The sequence below is a fragment of the Pristis pectinata genome, chromosome 1, assembly GCF_009764475.1.
Source record: "Pristis pectinata isolate sPriPec2 chromosome 1, sPriPec2.1.pri, whole genome shotgun sequence".
Taxonomy (NCBI): domain Eukaryota; kingdom Metazoa; phylum Chordata; class Chondrichthyes; order Rhinopristiformes; family Pristidae; genus Pristis; species Pristis pectinata.
Genome location: NC_067405.1, coordinates 45,080,833 through 45,100,353, shown reverse-complemented (window position 1 = coordinate 45,100,353; position 19,521 = coordinate 45,080,833). Strand labels below are relative to the sequence as shown.

General features: G+C 39.7%; 1 protein-coding gene across 4 annotated transcripts in view; it reads left to right on the top strand.

Moving 5' to 3' along the window:
• The window catches only part of ppp1r9ala (protein phosphatase 1 regulatory subunit 9A-like A), a 76,485-nt gene extending 65,772 nt beyond the window's left edge, over positions 1–10,713 (top strand). For all 4 annotated transcript variants that reach the window (XM_052030320.1, XM_052030329.1, XM_052030338.1 and 1 more), the window contains 4 exons: positions 688–759; positions 974–1,172; positions 7,288–7,461; positions 8,596–10,713. In XM_052030320.1, the coding sequence (XP_051886280.1) occupies positions 688–759; positions 974–1,172; positions 7,288–7,461; positions 8,596–8,766 (616 nt within the window). In that variant the 3' untranslated portion in view covers positions 8,767–10,713. The remainder of the gene's footprint in view (positions 1–687; positions 760–973; positions 1,173–7,287; positions 7,462–8,595) is intronic.
• The last annotated feature ends 8,808 nt before the right edge of the window (positions 10,714–19,521 follow it).

The window sequence follows — 19,521 nt, the reverse complement described above, 5'->3', positions numbered from 1 at the left end:
TACAACTTTCTGTACTGGATCTTCACGTTTCAGCTTCTGTTTGCATGCAGGGAGAAGGAACACAGCCTGGTGGTCTGATTTACCAAAGTGTGGGTGGGAGGTGGCCTGGTAGCCGTCTTTGATGGCAATGGTCAAGGGTGTTAGGGCCCCTGGTGGGACAGGAGACATGCTGGTAGTATTTTGGTAACATACTCTTAAAGTTGTACATGACAAATGGTAATATGAAATAAATTAACCTCAGTCCTGAAAAACTGCCTAAGAAGAGGAAAATCCTTGGAGAGTTGAAGCTTAATAAGAACTTGCTCAACAGTGATTGAGCAGGGTGTTGTCGCTTGGTTAATTAGAATTGGGATCTACCATGTTCTGCCCATCTGTGTCACAAAACTAAGTCTGACTTTTTTTCTTCATTAATGGCATTAACAGTTTTCCTTGTTTTTTCCTGTAATTCAAACTAAACAAATGGTAATGTGAAAGCATATTTTCAATATGATATAATTTCAGGTACTGGAAAGTAAAGAAAGTCGGGTAATATTTAAAAAGTAAACAATATTTCAAAACTTAATTTTCATTGAAATTAGGTGATATCTGTTGATTAGCTACAGTTAGGAATATGTACAATTTTTTCTGTTCATGTAATTATATTTTTCCTTCTTTGTTTCCCCATCTCTTTTTCACTTTAATAAAAAGTGGATTAAGAAAATCTGGTGGAAAAGGCAAGAAATTAGATAAAGAAGATTGTAGAACTTCACTTGATAGCAGGTATTTTGCTACAAATTATGCTCGCTAATCTTTTCATATCTGGTCCATGACGCAGTTGATTTTTAAACTCATGTAAAAATTGTAACCGTATAATTTGCTTGCACTTTGCATTCTTAAAGGTTTAACAGCTTTGATGGAAGCTGCATGTTATTCTCATCCTGTTATTCAGACCTTGAATATGATGATTTCTAAACATTGTTTTTGTGTTTGTCAGGGGATCAAAAGAATTGCTTGAAAGGTCAGGTGGTAACCTTTCAGCTGCAGATTCAGTTTCATCTATACCAACTTGCATGCCTTTTTCTTGGTTTGGGGATAGTCGTAAAGAAGCTGCCACTTCCGACAACACCCTTCCATCACCTTCAAGTTCACATGACATATCTTGTGAACAGGATAAAGAAAAGCCTAGAAATATAGTAAGTTGGAAAAATAAATTGGTACTTGTCCCTTTCTTGCAGTGAAGACGAAGTCATTATCAGAGAGTCTTGTAATACAGGTTGGCAGTTGAATAATTTAAAAAATGTTGGTCCTGATGTCTTTACAGTTAGTTTTATCGCTGTACTCCAGCAATGAAAGGAATATTTAAGGCTCTGAAAAGTGTTATAGTTTTCTGTGGTGACAGAGAACATCCAATTGTTGGCTTGTGTTTGGATGCTTCACCAAATTAAACAAGGTCATGGGTTCTGTGGTAATGAATCTCAACATAAGAAGTGAGCAATGGTTTTCAAAGATTAAGTTCATGTTTTTAAAAAAAAAAGCACAGGGGGAAGTTTATTTTATGATTTCGACATTTGAAGGGGAATAATAAATAAACTATAAATAAGCTGTCCTAAATATTCATTTACGGTTTGCTAAATATACTTAATTGTTGCTTTATTTAGTGGGAATTTGTCAACTAGAATGCATATTAATTTATTGAAGGCAAGTAAGTTAAGCAATAATCCATTCCAGGAAGCCAGAATGCAGTGGCTGTGGATGTGGCTGTGGCTGACTGTTTGACACATGAATCTCACAACATTAACTTCAAGTAAAGACAAACCTTGGACCATATTAGATGCATACTCTCCCTGTTGGTATGATCATTAAGGTTAAACCCAAGTATTGAATCCAGCAAGAAGGCTCAAAAGTTTAAAACAAATGATTACAGTTTCTTTTGAGTTCTGCTTGTATAGGCAAACTATCTCTGTTTAATGTCCAGCAGGGATATCAAATCTAAGGCTTCTTTCTCAATCTCTAAAATGGAACATAATGAAGTCCCAGCTTTGTTTCTCAGTTTCTAATACTTTTGGCAAGATTCCCTTAAAGGCGAGAGGGGAGAATTGAAGATAACTTATTCAAATAGACTGTTGTTTGTTTCAATTCCTAAACCAACATACTTTACTATGCTAACACTTCTCTTCAATTAGTGATGACTGAACTATCACCCACGTATGGAACCTTCCCACTATCCTGGACAATCCCATTATGTACAGTGCCTCACTCTGTTTTCAGTCCAACTTCATTTGCGGCTTTGTTGTTTCCTGCCTCCTGCTGATCTAGATGTTTGCCTGCTGTGGGCTAGAATTATGGCCAAGACACACATTTTCTCCCATATTGTACAGTGGTGTTCAATCCTTAGAGTAACTACAAATTGAAGTTAGCATTGGCACGGAGTAGGATAGACTTGGAGCACCGAGGGAACAGAGGAATGACAATATCAAATTGTCTAAAATGAGAGGCCAAAACCCAAGAATAATGATGAAATTAGGAGTACAGAATGAAATTGCAGAGCTGGCTAGAGGTCAAGTGCCAGCAGAAAACTGAAAGGAGAAGAATGCCAAGTGATGGCAGTGGCATGCAAAACAATATGGTTCTCTTGAATTAAGGTGAGTTTTGCAGGAAGTAAATCAGTGGCAGTATGAACTGGGGAAGTGTGGCACCATGACTGGAGAGATGAAAGAAAGAGAGCCAGAGTCTGGAGGCTTAAAAATTTGGGGGAAAAAATAACAAATATCTGTGGATAGCGTTTGCTAATGGTATACACCTTCCTTTCTGAAGCTCTTGCACTTGAACAGCTCACGAGTACAAAATGTTTGCATCCTGTTGTGCTTAAGTAGTCCATTCATCGATAAAAGTTTGTTTGGTGTGAGCTTTGGAATAATTTGCTGATTATTCTAAAATGATTCAGTGGTCACAAGCTAGTAACAAGTGTGCAATTTCTGCTCTATGAGAAACAGCTAAATTTAACCTCCAATGATACTGAATTAGTTAACCTACCTACAGGACTGAATCGTACTGAAAATGAAGCAATATTAAAATTTTGTCAAGTTGATTCTTTTTGAATTTTTGAAATGAAGTTGTTGAAAATGATGGAATGCATTTCTTCTTTTGTCCACGAGGGTCCACATTTAACAGTTCCAAAGTCAAGTTCTCTCTGTTTAGCTTTTGCATGTATTCTTAATCAAACAGTAGATCAAGCTGATGTACTGTGGAGTATTTCATAGATAGCATATTTCAGGAAGTGATTGCAAAGTAGTTGCCTAATCTGTGTTTAGTTTCTCCGGTGTAGAGGAGACCATATTGTGAACACTGATTGCAATGGACAAGATTGGAAGAAGTGCAAATGAATTGCTCCTTCACCTGGAAAAACTGGGTCCCTTGGTGGTGGGAGGGAAAGAAGTGAAGAATGGGTGTTGCATCTCCTGTGGTTGCACTGAAAGTTCTCTAAGAAGGGGAGTGGTTAGTGTGGAAGGATGGGAACATATGTCCAGTGGTGGAGTCTTGTTGGAGCTGCTGGAAACTATTTCCAGCATTTTCTGTTTTCAGCTAAAATTAAGTACATTTGGCACACAAGTATATGCTTATTCAAATGCAGAGCAAATTTGTGAGCATGCTCCACCATAGGGTTCTGCATGCATCCCATTTACAGGTCATGAACTTCCTAAAATATGCCAACACGTGCACTGAGGAATCTGTTCATGAGTTCTGAAACAGTTTAGACCTGGCACAGGATCCACAAGACAGTTCCTATCAGTAGAGACTTTATAACTGGTAGAAAGAAATACAGGAATAAGTAATACTAGAGAAACAAAGGACTGCAGATGCTGGAATCTGGATGAAAAACACTATGATGCTGGAGGAACTCAGCAGGCCAGGCAGCATCTATGGAGAAAAGCAGCCGGTCAATGTTTCAGGTCAGGACCCTTCTTTAGGACTGAAGACAGGAAAAGGGGAAGCCCAATATATAGGAGGGAAAAGCAGAGCAATGATAGGTGGACAAAAGAGGGGAGGCGGGGTGGAAACAAGGTGGTGATAGGTAGATGCAGGTAAGAGATAGTGATGGGCAGGTGTGGGGGAGGAGGGGAGAGCAGATCCACTGGGGGATGGATCAAAGGTGGCGGGGGGGGGGGGGGGGGTGTTAGGAGAAAGAGTTAGGCTAGGAAAAGGAAGAAAAGAAGAGGCATGGTTGGGGTGGATGTGGGGATTACGTAAAGTGGGAGAATTCAATGTTCCTGCTGTTAGGCTGCAAGGTTCCAAGATGGAAAATAATGTGCTGTTCCTCCAGTTTGCGCTGGGAATTCTCCTGGCAGTGGAGGAGGCCGAGGACTGATATGTCAGTGATAGTGTGGGAGGGGGACTGGCAATGGGGAGATGCAGATTGCGGTTACGGATGGAGTGCAGGTGTTCTGGGAAGTGGTCACCCAGTCTGCGTTTGGTCTCGCCAATGTAGAGGAGGCCACACTTGGAGCACCGAATGCAGTAGATGATATTGAGGAAGGTGCAGGTGAATCTCTGTCTCACCTGAAAGGACTGCTTGGGTCCCTGGATGGAGCTGGTGTAGGGGCAGGTGTTGCACCTATGGCAGAGGCAGTGGAAAGTTCCTGGGATGGGAGTGGGATGAGAGGAGTGAACTAGGGAGTCGCAGGGAGTGCAGTCTCTGTGAAAGGCAGAAAGGGGTGGGGAGGGGAAGAGTGCTTGGTGGTGGGGTCCCATTGGAGATGGTGGAAGTGGCAGAGAATGATGTGTTGGATACGTAGGCTGGTAGGATGAAATGTGAGGACAAGAGGGACCCTATCCCTGTTGGGTCTGTGAGGGGTGGGGGTGCGAGCAGAAGTGCGGGAAATGGCAGAGATATGGGTGTTAGCTCTCTCAATCACAGTAGGGGGGAAGCCACGGTCAGTGAAGAAGTTGTACATCTCGGATGTCCTGGAGTGGAAAGCCTCATCATGGGAGCAGATGAGGTGGAGAAATTGAGAAAAAGTGATAGTGTCCTTGCAATTGACAGGGTGGGAGGAGCTGTAATTGAGGTAGCTGTGGGCGTCAGCAGGTTTGTAGAAAGTGTCGGTGGATAAGGAATTTCCTGAGATGGAGATGGAAAGATCGAGGAAGGAGAGAGAGGTGTCAGAGATAGTCCAAGTGAATTGGAGAGCAGCTCCTCCCACCCTGTCTCCAAGGGTTACCATTGAGAAGAACTGGATCTCTCCAGCATCAGTTTTTTTTAAACAGGAATAAGTACGTTACTTGTAAGGATTTTTAATAGTTGCTAAATTTCTAATATTTATTTTTGTTTTTGAATGCTTCCAAATGTCAGGACATTGGGAATTATTCCCAAAGCTTGACAGGTTTGACATGATAAAGATGGAGGCATGACTTTGCCATCTATCAAATGTTTTCTCAGCAGGTTCTTGCCTGCACCTGTTTCTGATTACACTGAACATTAACTGGGCATCACACAGCCTCACAGATCAGATCTGGGATGCCCTTGGTCCATAATTTTGCCCTTAAAGACTTGAGCTATTTTATTGTGGGGCAACGTGGAAACTGACAACTGCAAAATCTGGGCCATTATGTGATAGCACATCATCCAACAGATATGATACTATGGAATTTTCTTGAGTTGCTATTTCTTTAATCAGCATAATTTGGGTGGGTTAGGGCAAGCTATGTGGCCACCTAGTGCTAAGATGAGGGGTTCAAGCCTATATCTTGGCCAGCATTGAGAGTGTAGGCATTACTGAGGGGTTGGTAGCACCTGCTGCATTAGTTGATAGTCCACGGGATCCTATGGCCTCTCTCATCTTTTGTTTGATGTGATGGAAGCTACTATGTCTCATTCTCGGGTGAGCTTATTACCAAATAGAAATCTCTGGGCTGGGGAGAACTGTGCAGCCAAACAAAGGGAAGGAGAGAGCAGCTTTTGTTACATCCAACAGATAGTGATGAGGGAGACCTATCAACACCTGAGTAGCTATTGCCGGTCTCCAATAGTGGCCCATAATTATTTTGCCAGCTGTGTTCTAAAACATGAGCTCCGTATCTCAGTGCTGAGCAGCCATACCGTTTGCCCCAGCCTGTTCAACACCAGCCCTCACAGCCGGCTTCTGCACATGAGATTCATTGCCAGATTCACACCGTGTTACTGGCACAGCATCGTACTACAACAGGAAAGGCAGGGTTTGGTGCCAACTTCCTTGCACCCAGCTTCCTGGCACAGTAGCATGCAGCAATGGGGAGGTAATAGGTGGAACCAAATAAGGTGATGAAGATGGGCAGGTGGAGCCAGTTTATGTCTTACCCCTTCCTCTCATTTCCACTTACTGACAATCCTCCCTCTATACACTCAGTCCTGATGCAGGATCTCAACCTGAAATATTGACCATCCCTTGCCTCCATGGTTGCTGCTCGACCCTCTGAGTTCTTCCAGCAGGTTTTTTGCTCATTAAGATGGTTATCTTGTATATTGGATGAAGTGCAAACTATTTGGATGATTAAGGTGGATATAAATAACTCAATTTGACTGAAAAAGATCTAGAAATTCCTTGTCTCTCTGGTGGTCTCTGGTAAACATTCTTCCTTCAACTAAAAACTGATCAGCTTCCCATTTTTTTTAGTGGCATCTTTGTGTGTGCAAAAATGCTTCCATATTTGCCTTTGCAAGTTTATAATTAACAATTTAATTAAGTAGATGAAAGTAATTTTTAATTGGTTGGCACATGACAAAGCACTACACTATTTTCTGGCTGTGTGTCTGTTGCCTAAGCATTTTCTGCTTCTGAACTGAATGTGTATATCTTCGGATTTCCACTTCCAATGTTAGCAATACGATGATATGCTCCCACTTCTTTGAGAGATTCCCTCAATGAGAGAATTACATACAAGTGACATATTACTGCCCTCCAGCAACATTTTACTATTTTTTATTGGAAATAATGCCATAATTTATAGCAATATGGCATAATGCACAGTCTTTTAAAGTTGCTTGGCACATAAACAATAATATAAATAATTAAAGAAACACGCTTACGGAAATGTAGTAATTTGCAGCTGCATGTGTTTTAAAATAATTTTTATTGTTGGTACCGGTGTTTCCATGAAGATGTGAGAAGGGAATTGCTGTGAATCTGAACCTGGCTGCTCATAAAGTAAAGTTTTCCATTCCCCACCCAATTGTTGAACATCCAAGACTTAGTAAATGACAAGGCATTGCCTGATATGAACAGCACGTAAAAAGTATATGCATCACCAATGATTTTTTTTGCCTTGTCCAAACAGTTACTTGATACAACAGAGAAAAGTCAATGTCAAATTCGAACTGTTCCTCAATGGACAACACAACAAGTCTGTCACTGGCTGATGGAAATTAATTTAGAGCAATACACTGCAGAATTTTTTTCCAAAAACATTGATGGAGAACAATTAGTGCAACTAGATAGCAGTAGACTTAAGGTATGTATGACTTGTTCTTCCACATGTTATGGTGTTGAATCTATACATCTCCATTTTAAATATTAACTTGAGGAAGCATGAAGTGGGATTGTATGGAGCAGTGGGTTATGAAATTCAATGCTTCCATTCTCACAGCAGGAAGCAAAATTGTCAGCTCTTCACTGAAAATATTCACAGTAAAATGTTCCAGTATTAGCACAAGTTGTAGAGGGTTACATATTGAGTGCCATCTTGAGAAAAATTCTGGAAAATGGTGTGGAATTGGGGCAGAACGTACCTCACTGACATTAGAAGAGAAGGCATGGAAACTACAATACCTGCTTCCTTTTCCACAGCACTTTCTGGTGCAATAGCTGGATTGCTGACAGCATTTAAGAGATGTCTAGATGAGCACTTGAATCGCCTCGGCATTGAAGGCTACAGATCAAGTGCTGGAAGATGGAATTAATGTGGATGGATGCCTGCTGGTTGGCATGGGTGTGGTGGGCTGAATGTCCTGTTTCCGTGCTGTACGACTGATAGCAGGAGATGTCCTATAACTATTATCTTGCACAATGACCAGGAGAACAATCACTCTTTCCACATTGAGGCAGTGATTTATTTATAATAATTTTAATTTAATATATTTGCTGCTTATGATATGGTGGTCTCCACATTGGTGATACCAAACACAAGCTGGGTCACTGCTTCATGGACCACCTCTATTCAGTCTACAAGTTTGACTCTAAGCTTCCAGCCATCTATCATTTTAATTCTTCTCACTCCCATTCTGATCTCCATGTCCTCAACCTAACAGACTATTTTGTCAAAGTTCAACAAAATGCACTTCATCTTTGAACGTTATAGATTCAAATAATCCGTATTGTATTTTGCATTTCCAGTAATATGGCCTTTTACCTTACCTGAAAATGTTGCATAAATTGATTCAGCAATTGATTCATCCCCTCGAAAGACTTTCCATTTACTAAATTCATTGTACATCAGTCTTGTGTTTTTCCACTCTGAGTGTCAAACTTGTTTTCGTACTTCTGGTTGTTAACGTAAATTTAGGGCATTCAGTTTTTGATTGTGCAGTAGAAAAGGGTTAAAATCAGGTTACAGTTTACTACATTTTGTTCTACTTCAATTTTGCAGGCTTTAGGTGTTACCAGTCAAAATGATCGTGCCACCATTAAGAAAAAACTTAAGGAAGTTAAGAAAGCACATGAAAAAATAGAGAAGCAAAGAGAGAAGATTCAAAAGAAAGAGAAAGATCAACAGAGAAAAACTGGTACACAGGCCACATCTGTAGAAACAATATGTTAAATAGGACTCTTAAGTGCAATTGAGAACAAATATTTTAGATAGTTGTCCTATTTCAGTGTTGCAGTATGTTGAATATTTCACAAATTAGTTGATTCACACATGCAGAGTAACTCAAATGTACGTTAGTTTGACATTTTATATTAGAGAAATTTATGGTACATTTTCTGGTTTGTTTAATGGAGTAGGTAATTTTCTGTATATAATGTTCATACGTTTTTGTAGGTTTATAATTCTATGCGGTCTTAATTAGCTTTGGCCTTAATAGTAATAAATGAAATTAATATTTTATTAAAACTTAAGCACACTATTAAAATTTAATCAAATACTTGCTAAAGGGTGTTGAAAAGTATCTTGAATTTCCTAATGTGATCCAAACTACATTGCAAGGAAAGTTACACTACCCAGTCAATTATCTACAGAGTTGTAGAGAATAAGGTACAAAGATGGAACACTTAAATGTTATGCCTGTGGCATTAATTGATCCATTGTTTATTGTGCATTTCACAAAGGGGTAAAATTGCAATAGCTTTTTGTATTTACAGTGCAAACTGTACAATGTTACAATTTTATAATTCTGTACTTTATAAATCCATTGCACAAAAGGGGTGCCACTGTTTTGTCTTACGTCTTTTAATCTTCTCTATTGAGGTCATTAGTGATCAATTTTTATCCAAAGTATAAATGATGATTGGGAATGATTACAAGAATATTCCACTGAGTGTTCTAATATAGTAATTCCTGTAGACCAAACTTTGACACTGTTGCTGTTCTTTGAATCTTTGGGAGGTTAATTATTATCTTTCCCACTTGTAAGTTTTTAATTATGTGTGTAGCTGTGTTACTTTTATGGTTCTCTGATTTCAGTTTTTACACTTTACTGATCTTTTATCCAAAAGATGAAAATCTTTCCAACTTGTGCTGTTCCCAGAAATTTTATATTTGCCAATGCAACTAGAGTTTTTGTTTTGCACTTTTTTGGACTGGACATCAGGATTTAGCAAATATAGAATGGAATACATTGCCTTAATTTCCCCTCCTCTATCCATTGAAAGACAAATCACAGCAGATGTAAAAGTAAAGCATAACAATATTATCTGCTTGCACCCATCTGCTGCCAGTTTAGTAGTAGGCTTTCACATGGATTTCTGGTTGCTCTATGATGTCCATCTTGTCCTGATCCTCACATCTCATCCGTATTCTCCTTTCTGTCATATCCATTTAGCACAAAGTAATAATTTAATATTCAGAGCCAATACCTTGGATTCCCTTACCTTTCATTAGGAATTCCTTTAAATGATTAAAGCAGAAAATGTGTTATGTAATTTACATTTTTTTCCGATTTTATATTTTTAATAAAATTAGAAACATATTTTAAAGCATTACCTTATGAAGAAACTATGCAAGTAGACACACAGTACTTTGAGGGTCATTGAAACTCCTTCTGTAAAATATTTTCTGTTGATTTTCACTTGAATGTAATTTTCTGAAGTAAAAACTGAAAACAAAGAGCCATTATATACTATTCATTAAAAATCAAGTCTGACTTGTTGTTAAGTGATGTGCACTTTTTGTCAGTGGGTCTTACTGTCAACATCTGCAACCAGAAAGCAACTTTCAGTTGTCTGATGACACAATTACAGCAGAATTTAATAGTTTTCTATTCTGGAACCTGTGTTTGTACTCTTCAAAGTTAATATTTGTTCCCATCATTGCTAAAGGAAAAATGTAGTGATAAAGGGAAAGGGAAAATTGGTTATTTTTCATTTATTTAGCCATGGAATAAAGATAAATAATTATCCAAATAAGATCAGTAGGATGTATTTCCTTGAGGATCGTGTCTTCCTTGATAGTCATCTGATAGTTGCCTTCTATTTCTCAACCTCTTTAATGCCTATGTGTTTTTCTCATGCTATGAGATTAATTCTACTGATTAAAAACTGGAAAAAGTTCAATTTGTTATTTATCAGTAGCTCTTTACTCTATTCCAGGTCCAATTTCAGGTAACCTTATCTCTTGTGTTCCCCTCTCTCTCCAACCTGATTCACCTCAGGTCTTCCTATTTTTGTCCCCTTTCCCATACCACCCCCATCACCTATTTTCTTTCCCCACAGCCGCCCCCCCCCCCCCCCCCAGTTCTCTTGGACCTTCCCCTCTCCCCACTGGTTCCCATCATCACCTTATCAGTTTCCAGCTGTCTTAGCTTTGTGTTCCTGTTATTCATCTTCCAGCACCTGTTTTCACCTTCATCCTCCCCACCCTTGCCTGGCTCCCCTATTTTTTTTGTCTGCTTCCATCTATCACCCATCTGCCTTTGTCTCCCAACTCTACCCCTCCCCCTCCCCCACTATGCTCCATCTGCCTGTCATCCTTCACCTCTCCTCAGTCCACCAATCACCTACTGGCCCTTGTCTCACCCCACCCTGCCTCCTTTTTATACTGGCTATCTTCTCTCTACTCTCAGTCCTGATGCAGAGTCTCAACCCAAAACATCAACAATTCTTCACCACCCCCTCCCCCATCAGATGTTCCTCTGCCCACTGAACTTCTCCAGCAGTTGTTTTTTTTTGCTCCAGATTCTAGCATCTGCAGTCTCATGTGTCTCCACTCTTACTCTAAGTGGCTTTTGTTGGGATTTTGTTTTCATTTCTTGGAATATGTGTGGTTTTACTCCTATCTTGTTATGTTGAAATTTAATAGTATCAGTGTTTTTATTTGCCCACCAGCAACAGTGAAGAAAATGAAGGATGCACATGAGGCCAGAAATGGATGAGTATGGTTGGGAGAGTTTTACAGTTAAAGGAAGTTATGGTGACAGGAGGGTGAGAATTTTAAAATGGAGACATTGATGGTCTAGGCAAGCTTGAGAGAAAATTAGGTTGCAGGCAAAAGACTTTATGGAAGGTGGAAGTTGAAAGTGGGCTTGGAAGGCATTGGGATAATTGAATCGAGAGAGAACAAACTGGAAAAATATGGATAGTGATTGAAGTTACAGAGGTAGAAGTAGGTGGTCTAAGTCATGACCTAGAGAATATGGGGTTGGCTGCCTGGGATCAAGTACACCGAAGTAATTAATAATCTGGTTCAGTCGCAGACCATAGCCAGGAAGAGGAATAGATAAGTATTTGTACAAGAGTGGTTAATAGATTTACATGGTGTAGTTCTAAAACAATTTGAAATAAAATAAAAATTGAGAATAAAAAAAACATAAATTTCATTCAGCTTTTTCTGAACGAATTGCTGTTTTGATTTAATTTTTCTTCTTGTAGAGATTCATAGAATTATACAGTACAGAAACAGGCCCTTCAGCCCATCTCATCCATGCTAAACAAGATGCCTTCCTGAGCTAGTCCCATTTGCCTGCATTTGGCCCATAGCCCTCTAAACCTTTCCCATCCATGTAACTGTTGAAGTGTCTTTTAAATGATGTAATTGCACCCAGCTCTACCATTTCCTCCTCCACCCTCTTGTGTGGAAAAACTTGCTTCTTAGGTCCCCTTTAGATCCATGTATGGGTTGCAGCCATGGGGAAGACCACTGCCTGGAATCTCTAGATAAGTCCTACAGTACATGGAAGGATAAGTGTAAGGATTCATAGTGTCTCGGCTGAGACACTGCCAATGAATACAGCCTGCAGTTCAGCATTCTAGAAATGTAGCGAAACGTATTATTCGACTGTTTTCAACAACTGCATCGTGGTGATGCAGAAGCCTGGGCTTGTATGGGAACAAACTAAGTTTGCTTCCACTGTAGCATTAAGACTTTTCATGGCTTTTGTTTGTTCCCCAGTGGAAGCTGAGACAATGACCATCAATTTCACTTCTCTCATTGTACCAATATTCCCTATTATTGCACTGTTCTATAATCATGACTTTTTTCAAACAACATTAGCATCCTGACAACAAAGTATCTTGCAATGCAAATGCTACCATTGATGTATAAAAATTGCTGTGGTGTTATATATGCCACCCAGTGTTTGTTTTGCTGCAGTTACTTTGTAAATGATTGGAGGCAGTTCAAAAGAGACTCATGAGGCTAGTTCCTCAGAGGAGAGAGTTGTGCTTTCACGAGCAGTTAAAGAATTAGATCTATATTATTTAGAGTTTAGAAGAATGAGTGGTGATGTTGCGTATGTTGGAAAATCTCACAGAGGTGGTCAATCTCAGGAATTCTCTATTGTCAAGGGTTGTGGAGGCTAGATCATGGGGATATTTGAAGAGAAGGTGGATAATTTTTTTTGAAAGATCAGGAAATTAAGGGCTCTGGGGAACTGGCACAGAAGAGCAGGCCTGGGGCAGATTAGCCATGAATATATTGAATGGTGGGGCAGGCTTGATGGACAAAGCTGCCCATCTCTTCTACTTCTATTTTCTTATGAATTTTTGCACAAAATCACAAAATTCTGATGCTAAGTTTGATTTGTTTAGAAACATTATTTTAAATGGAATATTACTTTGCAATTTCTGAACTTTCACTTGTCTGTACAATTGTCCATATTGGGGTGGGGACTGTCCAAAGGAGAAACAATCAATCTAACGTTTCCCATCCAGATGTGTGTCCGTTCTGCTGATGCAACTTTGCTGAATACCCACACAATGCAATTTTCACAACCTCAAACATAACTCAGATAATCAGCCTGCATCTTATGTTATTAAGATAGTTTGTCTACTTTCTGTCTAAGATAAAGTTCTATTGTAATTGAAAAAGAAACTGCAGGTATTTGGAAATACTCATCAATTCAAGTGGCATGTATAGAGAGTATACAGAATTAATGGTTTCAGACTTGGTGTTAACTGTTTCTCTCTCCACAGGTGCTGTCTGATCTGAGTATTTCTTGAAATTTTCATTACTTAAAATTGGATGGGATGATCAGGACATCCAAGGTCTCTTGCATAATCTCTGCATCAGCATTATTCTGGTGGCTACATACCTTACTGGAGGTGAAAAGTTATATTTACTGTGGGGTAGAGAGTGGTTTGTGGAGGGGACAGTGTTCGGGGTGGGGGATGAATCAGGAGAACTAGGTGGCCAGATGATCAAGCAGAGATGTAGGGCTTGGCCACATGATGGATGGGCAATGTCAGGAGTTCTTTAGCTGAGTGAGACCCTGGAAATGAATGGTTTGGTAGGGACTTGGGATGGGGAGGGAGGATAGACAGGTGCACAGGAGCAGCTGCAGTTTGAGGAACTTGTTATTTATTTGTAAAATAATGATGGAGCAAGGAAACTGGTCCTTCGGCCCATTGATTTCACACAGATCGTGAAGCGCCCATTTATAATTCAACCTATCACCTCGCTCTCGCTCGCTCTCTCTCCTCCACTCCTCCTCCCCTCCCCCACTTTGCTTCATCTGCCCGTCATCCCTCACCCCACCACAGTTCAACAATCACCTACTGGCCCCTCTCTGATCCCTCCCGCTCTCCACTCTGTTCTGATGCAGGGTGTTGACCTGAAATGTCAATGTCCTTCACCCCACTCTTTCCCCTCCCCCCCCTCCACCCCACACACACACAGCTTGATCCACTGAATTCCTCCAGCAGTTTGTTTTATGCCCCACTTACACAAGTCCTATTTTCTCACATTCTCATTGAGTCTCTGCAGATTCTACTACTCTTCTATGTTCTAGGGCCAATTTACTGTGTTTAATTAACCTGCTAGCATGTTTTTGAGACATGGGAGGTAACCAGAGCATCTGGGAGAAGCCCAAGCAGTCACAGGGAGAAAGCACAAACTCCACACAGCACTGGAGCTCAGAATTGAACGCAGGTCACTGATGCTGTGAGACAATTGCTCCACCAGTTGTGCCACTGTGTTGCACATGAACTGCTCCTCCTGCTGTTGGCGTGGTGGGTGGAAAACCACTCCATTAACCTGGCCACTGGGATGGTAAACCTGAGGCTCTGACAGCTCTCAAGCCTGTGCACAGTAATGTGATGTCTGGACTGTTTGTACCTGGGGTCATTCCACTTAAATGATAAACAGACAACTTAATACAGATCAGAAACATGTAGGTCAGAGGCAAGGCTTCATTTCACTTAAGGGAAGTGCTTATGCTGCTGTCCAGCTTTCATGAATATATTATCAGATGAGCTTGAAAGCAAGAATCAGTCTTGTTGCTTATTCAAATTTAAGGGGTTACAAAGACACTAAATCATGGATGCCAAGCTGCATCTACTGAAAGTGAAATAGTTAACATTTCAGGTCAAAGACCCTTTGTCAGAATTGGGACAGTGAGCACACAAGTTATAATTTACAGAAAGGGGTGGGGAAAAGATGGATAGGTCAAGGAGAATATCTCTGATATGGTGAAGCCAGAGTTGCCATGGGGATAGGCAGTTCATGAAGTTATCTGGCTCATAGGATAGTGAGGTCAGTTAGAGAGAATACAAACAAAACAAAGTAAAAAATCTGCAGAATGAAGAGCACTGGAAAATTTCCAGCATGTCAAGCTGTGCTGGGGGAGGGAGAAAATTTGACCCAATATTACAGACATTTACAGCAGAACATTACACATAACCAGAAGAAATGTAAGTGACTCGCTGCTTTGCCTGGAAGACCTGTTTAGATCCTCGCTATGGTCTGTTAGGAAGAGAAGAGCAGAACATCAGGTATTGTATCCTCTGCATTTTCATGGGAAAATGTCATGAGAAAGAAAGTGGTTGGTTGAGATGGAACAGTAAAGGGAATAGTCCCTTTGGAATGTCAGAAAGAGAGGAAATAGATGCCTAGTGATGGAATTTCATTGAAAGTGGCACAATTTCTGCCAACTTCAACCATGAAAGCTCTGTATTTCACAACTTCTACTTTCCTTTTGTGTTCTTTCTCTCTAAATTCAGATAACCATCAACAGATTATCTCTGTGGCAACCCTGGCCTTATCCTATGACAGATATTCTATATCTGTCCCATGCACCTCTCACCCACCTGCTCTACAACTTAAAACTAATTGGTTTTCCTATTTTCCATTCTGATGAAGGGTCTTTGATCTAATACATTAACCCTGATTTTCTTTCCATAAACGCTGCCTGACCTGCTGAGTGTTTCCAGCATTTTCTGTTCTTGTTTCATATTTCCGGCATCTGCTGTTTCTTGATCTTCAGGAGCTACAAGAACTTTGTGCATCTTGGCTCAGTAATCACACTATCTAATGCATACCAGTCTTTTCCCCAGGCCTCTCCATCCACAGGGCATTAGCACTTACCTCTGACACAAAGTACAGATGTATTTGCATCCCAAAGTCTGCCTCACAGCTTAAAACCAAAGCTGAGGATATAAAATGTTGCCAAATGAATGTTTGCTCTTCATCCCACATTGGCACTCATTTCACCTTGTTTTTACTTGCAGTATTAATTGTGCTGTAATGCCTTTAGGGATTTTAAATCTGCAGGAGTAGTGGTGGTTTATGAAGATGTATTTGGCGCATTCTGAATTCTAGCCAAAAAAACAGACTGCCAATCCCATGTAAAAATGAACAGATTATTATTATTAACAAAATGGACTAGTGAAAAGTTTGTTGTACCAAAACAGCATTCAAATTTTATTAAAAAGATTTAATTTCATTTGAAGCATCAGCATGTGATCAATGTAATCTATTGGGTTTTTGAAGTCCATGTACTAACATTCACAATATAGATTGTAAATATTTTGTTGCGTTCATAAAATGTGCAGTGGTAGAACTTGCAGTATGGACATTTTTATTCCCACATTCTTCAACTATAAAGGAAGTTTAGGTGTCAAGTATAACCTCTCCAGCCAAAAAACAAGTTTTTGTAAGGTGTGCCTTTAACAGTGGCAACATTGGTACTCTCACAAGAGAGGATGCATGACCTGCTACACTTGCCAATAGGACAGCATTGCATGGAATTTGCCAGAGGGAGAGATGGCCAAACTTAACAAGACTTTGCCAAGCAGCACATTTGGACTTAACCAGCCAGGTAAGAAGCTGGCAACAGCCCAAGTGCAAAGATATTGATGTGCATTATAGGGTGCATTTTTAGTGCCTCTCACCACAGGTTTTTGTTGTTTGGCAATACGGGAAATATTAAGTACTAGCCTGCACCAACCAGGCAAATAAATATTCATAAATATTATTTATGAATACTAAAGTTAATGGTTTCATGAATGTCTGTGATGTCAACTTTGTTTCTCTCCCCACAAATGTTTTCTAATCTTATGAGTCTTTTTTGCAATCTGGTTTTTTCTTTCAGATTTCTGGCATCTCTGGCATTTTACGATGTTATTTAAGTTGGTACTTCCAACATTTTTAATTGAAATTTAATTTTGAAATTTATCTTGAATTTAATTATCTAGTTTAACTTTATTAGATCAATTTTAGTCAACACATAGCAGCAATTGAAAAGTGAACCGAGACAGACTGTCACTTATTTTCATAAAATTAATTTCACTAGAGAAGGTTTTGGTTTCTGAAGGTGAGAATAGATCTTTGATAGGTTTCCATAAGTTGAACAGAAGGGGTTCTTATCTAGCAAAAGCTTTTCTTTGATTTAATTTGCCAGCCTTGCAACAGCATCTAGTACAGCCATAATACAGTAGATATGATCACTTTCCCTTAAATTATCACATTGTAGCACTCAGGTGGGGAGAAACTTCATTGCAGAGGGGACAAATAGATGTTCATTATTCAAAAGTGCCACCATATTGCAATGTATTGATCTACAGATATTATAGTGAATATGGTTGTCCCAACTGCTTCCAAGTAATTTTAAGTTAACCAGAAGCTACATATTTAATCAATATTATCCTTACCACAAGTCATTCAAAATGTATCATAAGAAATAGGAGGAGTAGGCCTCTTGGCCCATCGAGCCTGCTCCGCCATTCAATACAATCATGGCTGATCTGGCCATGGACTCAGAATCCGCCTACCTGCCTTTCCCCATACCCTTTAATTCCCCTACTATGCAAAAATCTATCCAAATGTGTCTTAAAGATAGTAATGAGGTAGCCTTCTACTGCTGCTCTGGGCAGCGAATTCCACAGATTTCACTACTCTCCTGAGAAAAGCAGTTTCTCCTCATCTCTGTCCTAACTCTATTTCCCCCCCCCCCCCCCCCCCCGAATCTTGAGGCTATGTCCCCTACTTCTAGTCTCGCCTACCAGTGGAAACAACCTTCCTGCCTCTATCTTATCTATCCCTTTCATAATTTTATATGTTTCTATAAGATCGCCTCTCATTCTTCTGAATTCCAGTGAGTATAGTCCCAAATGACTCAATCTCTCCTCATAGGCTAAGCCCCTCATCTCCGGAATCAACTTGGTAAAACTCTTTCTGCACCGCCTCCAAGCCAGTAGTCAAGTAAGACCAGAACTGCACACTCTCGGTGCGGCCTCACCAGTACCCTGCACAGTTGCAGCATTACCTCTCTGCTCTTAAATTCAATTCCTCCAGCAATGAAGACCAATGTTTCATTTGTTTCATCTGTATTTATAAATAAGGACTTGAAAGTCAAATAAATATTCATAATTAAAGTTATCCAACTAACTTACTGTTCTCATAGAAATCTTGAAGCTCCAAATTTCACTTCAGTAGGGCATGGAACAGAGTTGAGATGGTGTGTATTAACTTTAATTGTGGTCCACCTGTTCAGTACAGCTAATGTGCCAGGTGCGTCAGTGTCATCCAATCAGTTTTAGTAGGTGAATATATTTTGAGACTTTTAGCAAAATTATTTGAAAATCTGGTGGAAACTTTTGAAAAATTTTCTCAGATAAAGTTCTTAAAGAGTACTTTTAAAACACAGAGAATACCTATTTGAACTGAATGGAACAAATATCATGCATTGCATTTTGCCACGTTACAGACCAGAGGTTAAAGGTGAAAGGTAATGCTAGTATGTTAAGGTTTTATGTTAAGAATTGCATATTAATAACAATAATGGAAAAGTGGAATGTTTTTTAAAAAAAATCTCAATTGAAGCCAGATAAATTCTACATGACTAATGTAGGACCTTACTTCTATCATGCAAGAGCTGCACATTGCAAATAACCTTCAACTTTTTTGTCAATAACTTTTTATCCAGAAGCTTCATTGTGACATTTTACAGTATAATTGATCGTTTAGTTTATGGAATGAAGCCATGTTAAATTTCCTCTAGTGGGAGAGTTGCAGACAATGGGTTAGTTACAAAATAAGGGGCTGGTCGTTTAAAACTAAGGTGGGTAGAAATTTCTTAGGAGCAGTGAATCTCCGGAATTCTCTGCCCCTGAGGGTGGTGGAGGCTGGATCATTAGATATATTTAAGTTGGACATGAATAAATATTTGAAAGATCAAGGAATTGAGGTTATGGAGAACTGGCATAGAAGAGGAATTGAGGCCAGCATAGATCAATCGTGATCATATTGAATGGTGGGGCAGGCCTAAGGGGCCATGTGGCCTACTTTTACTCCTATGTTCTTGTGTTGTAGAATTACAGAAATTTACGGACCAGGTGAACACCACTTGGCTCTCTTAGATGCCAGCCTAATCCCACTTTCCAGAATGTGGTCTGTAGCATTAATACTGTGGCACTGTAAGTTCATATCCAAGTACTTTTTAAATGCTAAAGTTGATGGAAATGTGATCGACTGTCCACTTCAGGGCTCTATCTTCAGTCTGTCATCCCTCAGCAATTGCTGTGTATCTCATTGCTGCTTATGCCAGTGCACTATTGAATGCTGCATTTACTTACAAGAGGCTGCACTTCTAATTATTTGATTGTAGAGTGCTGCAGAACATCCTGAGATGGTGAAAGGTGCTGT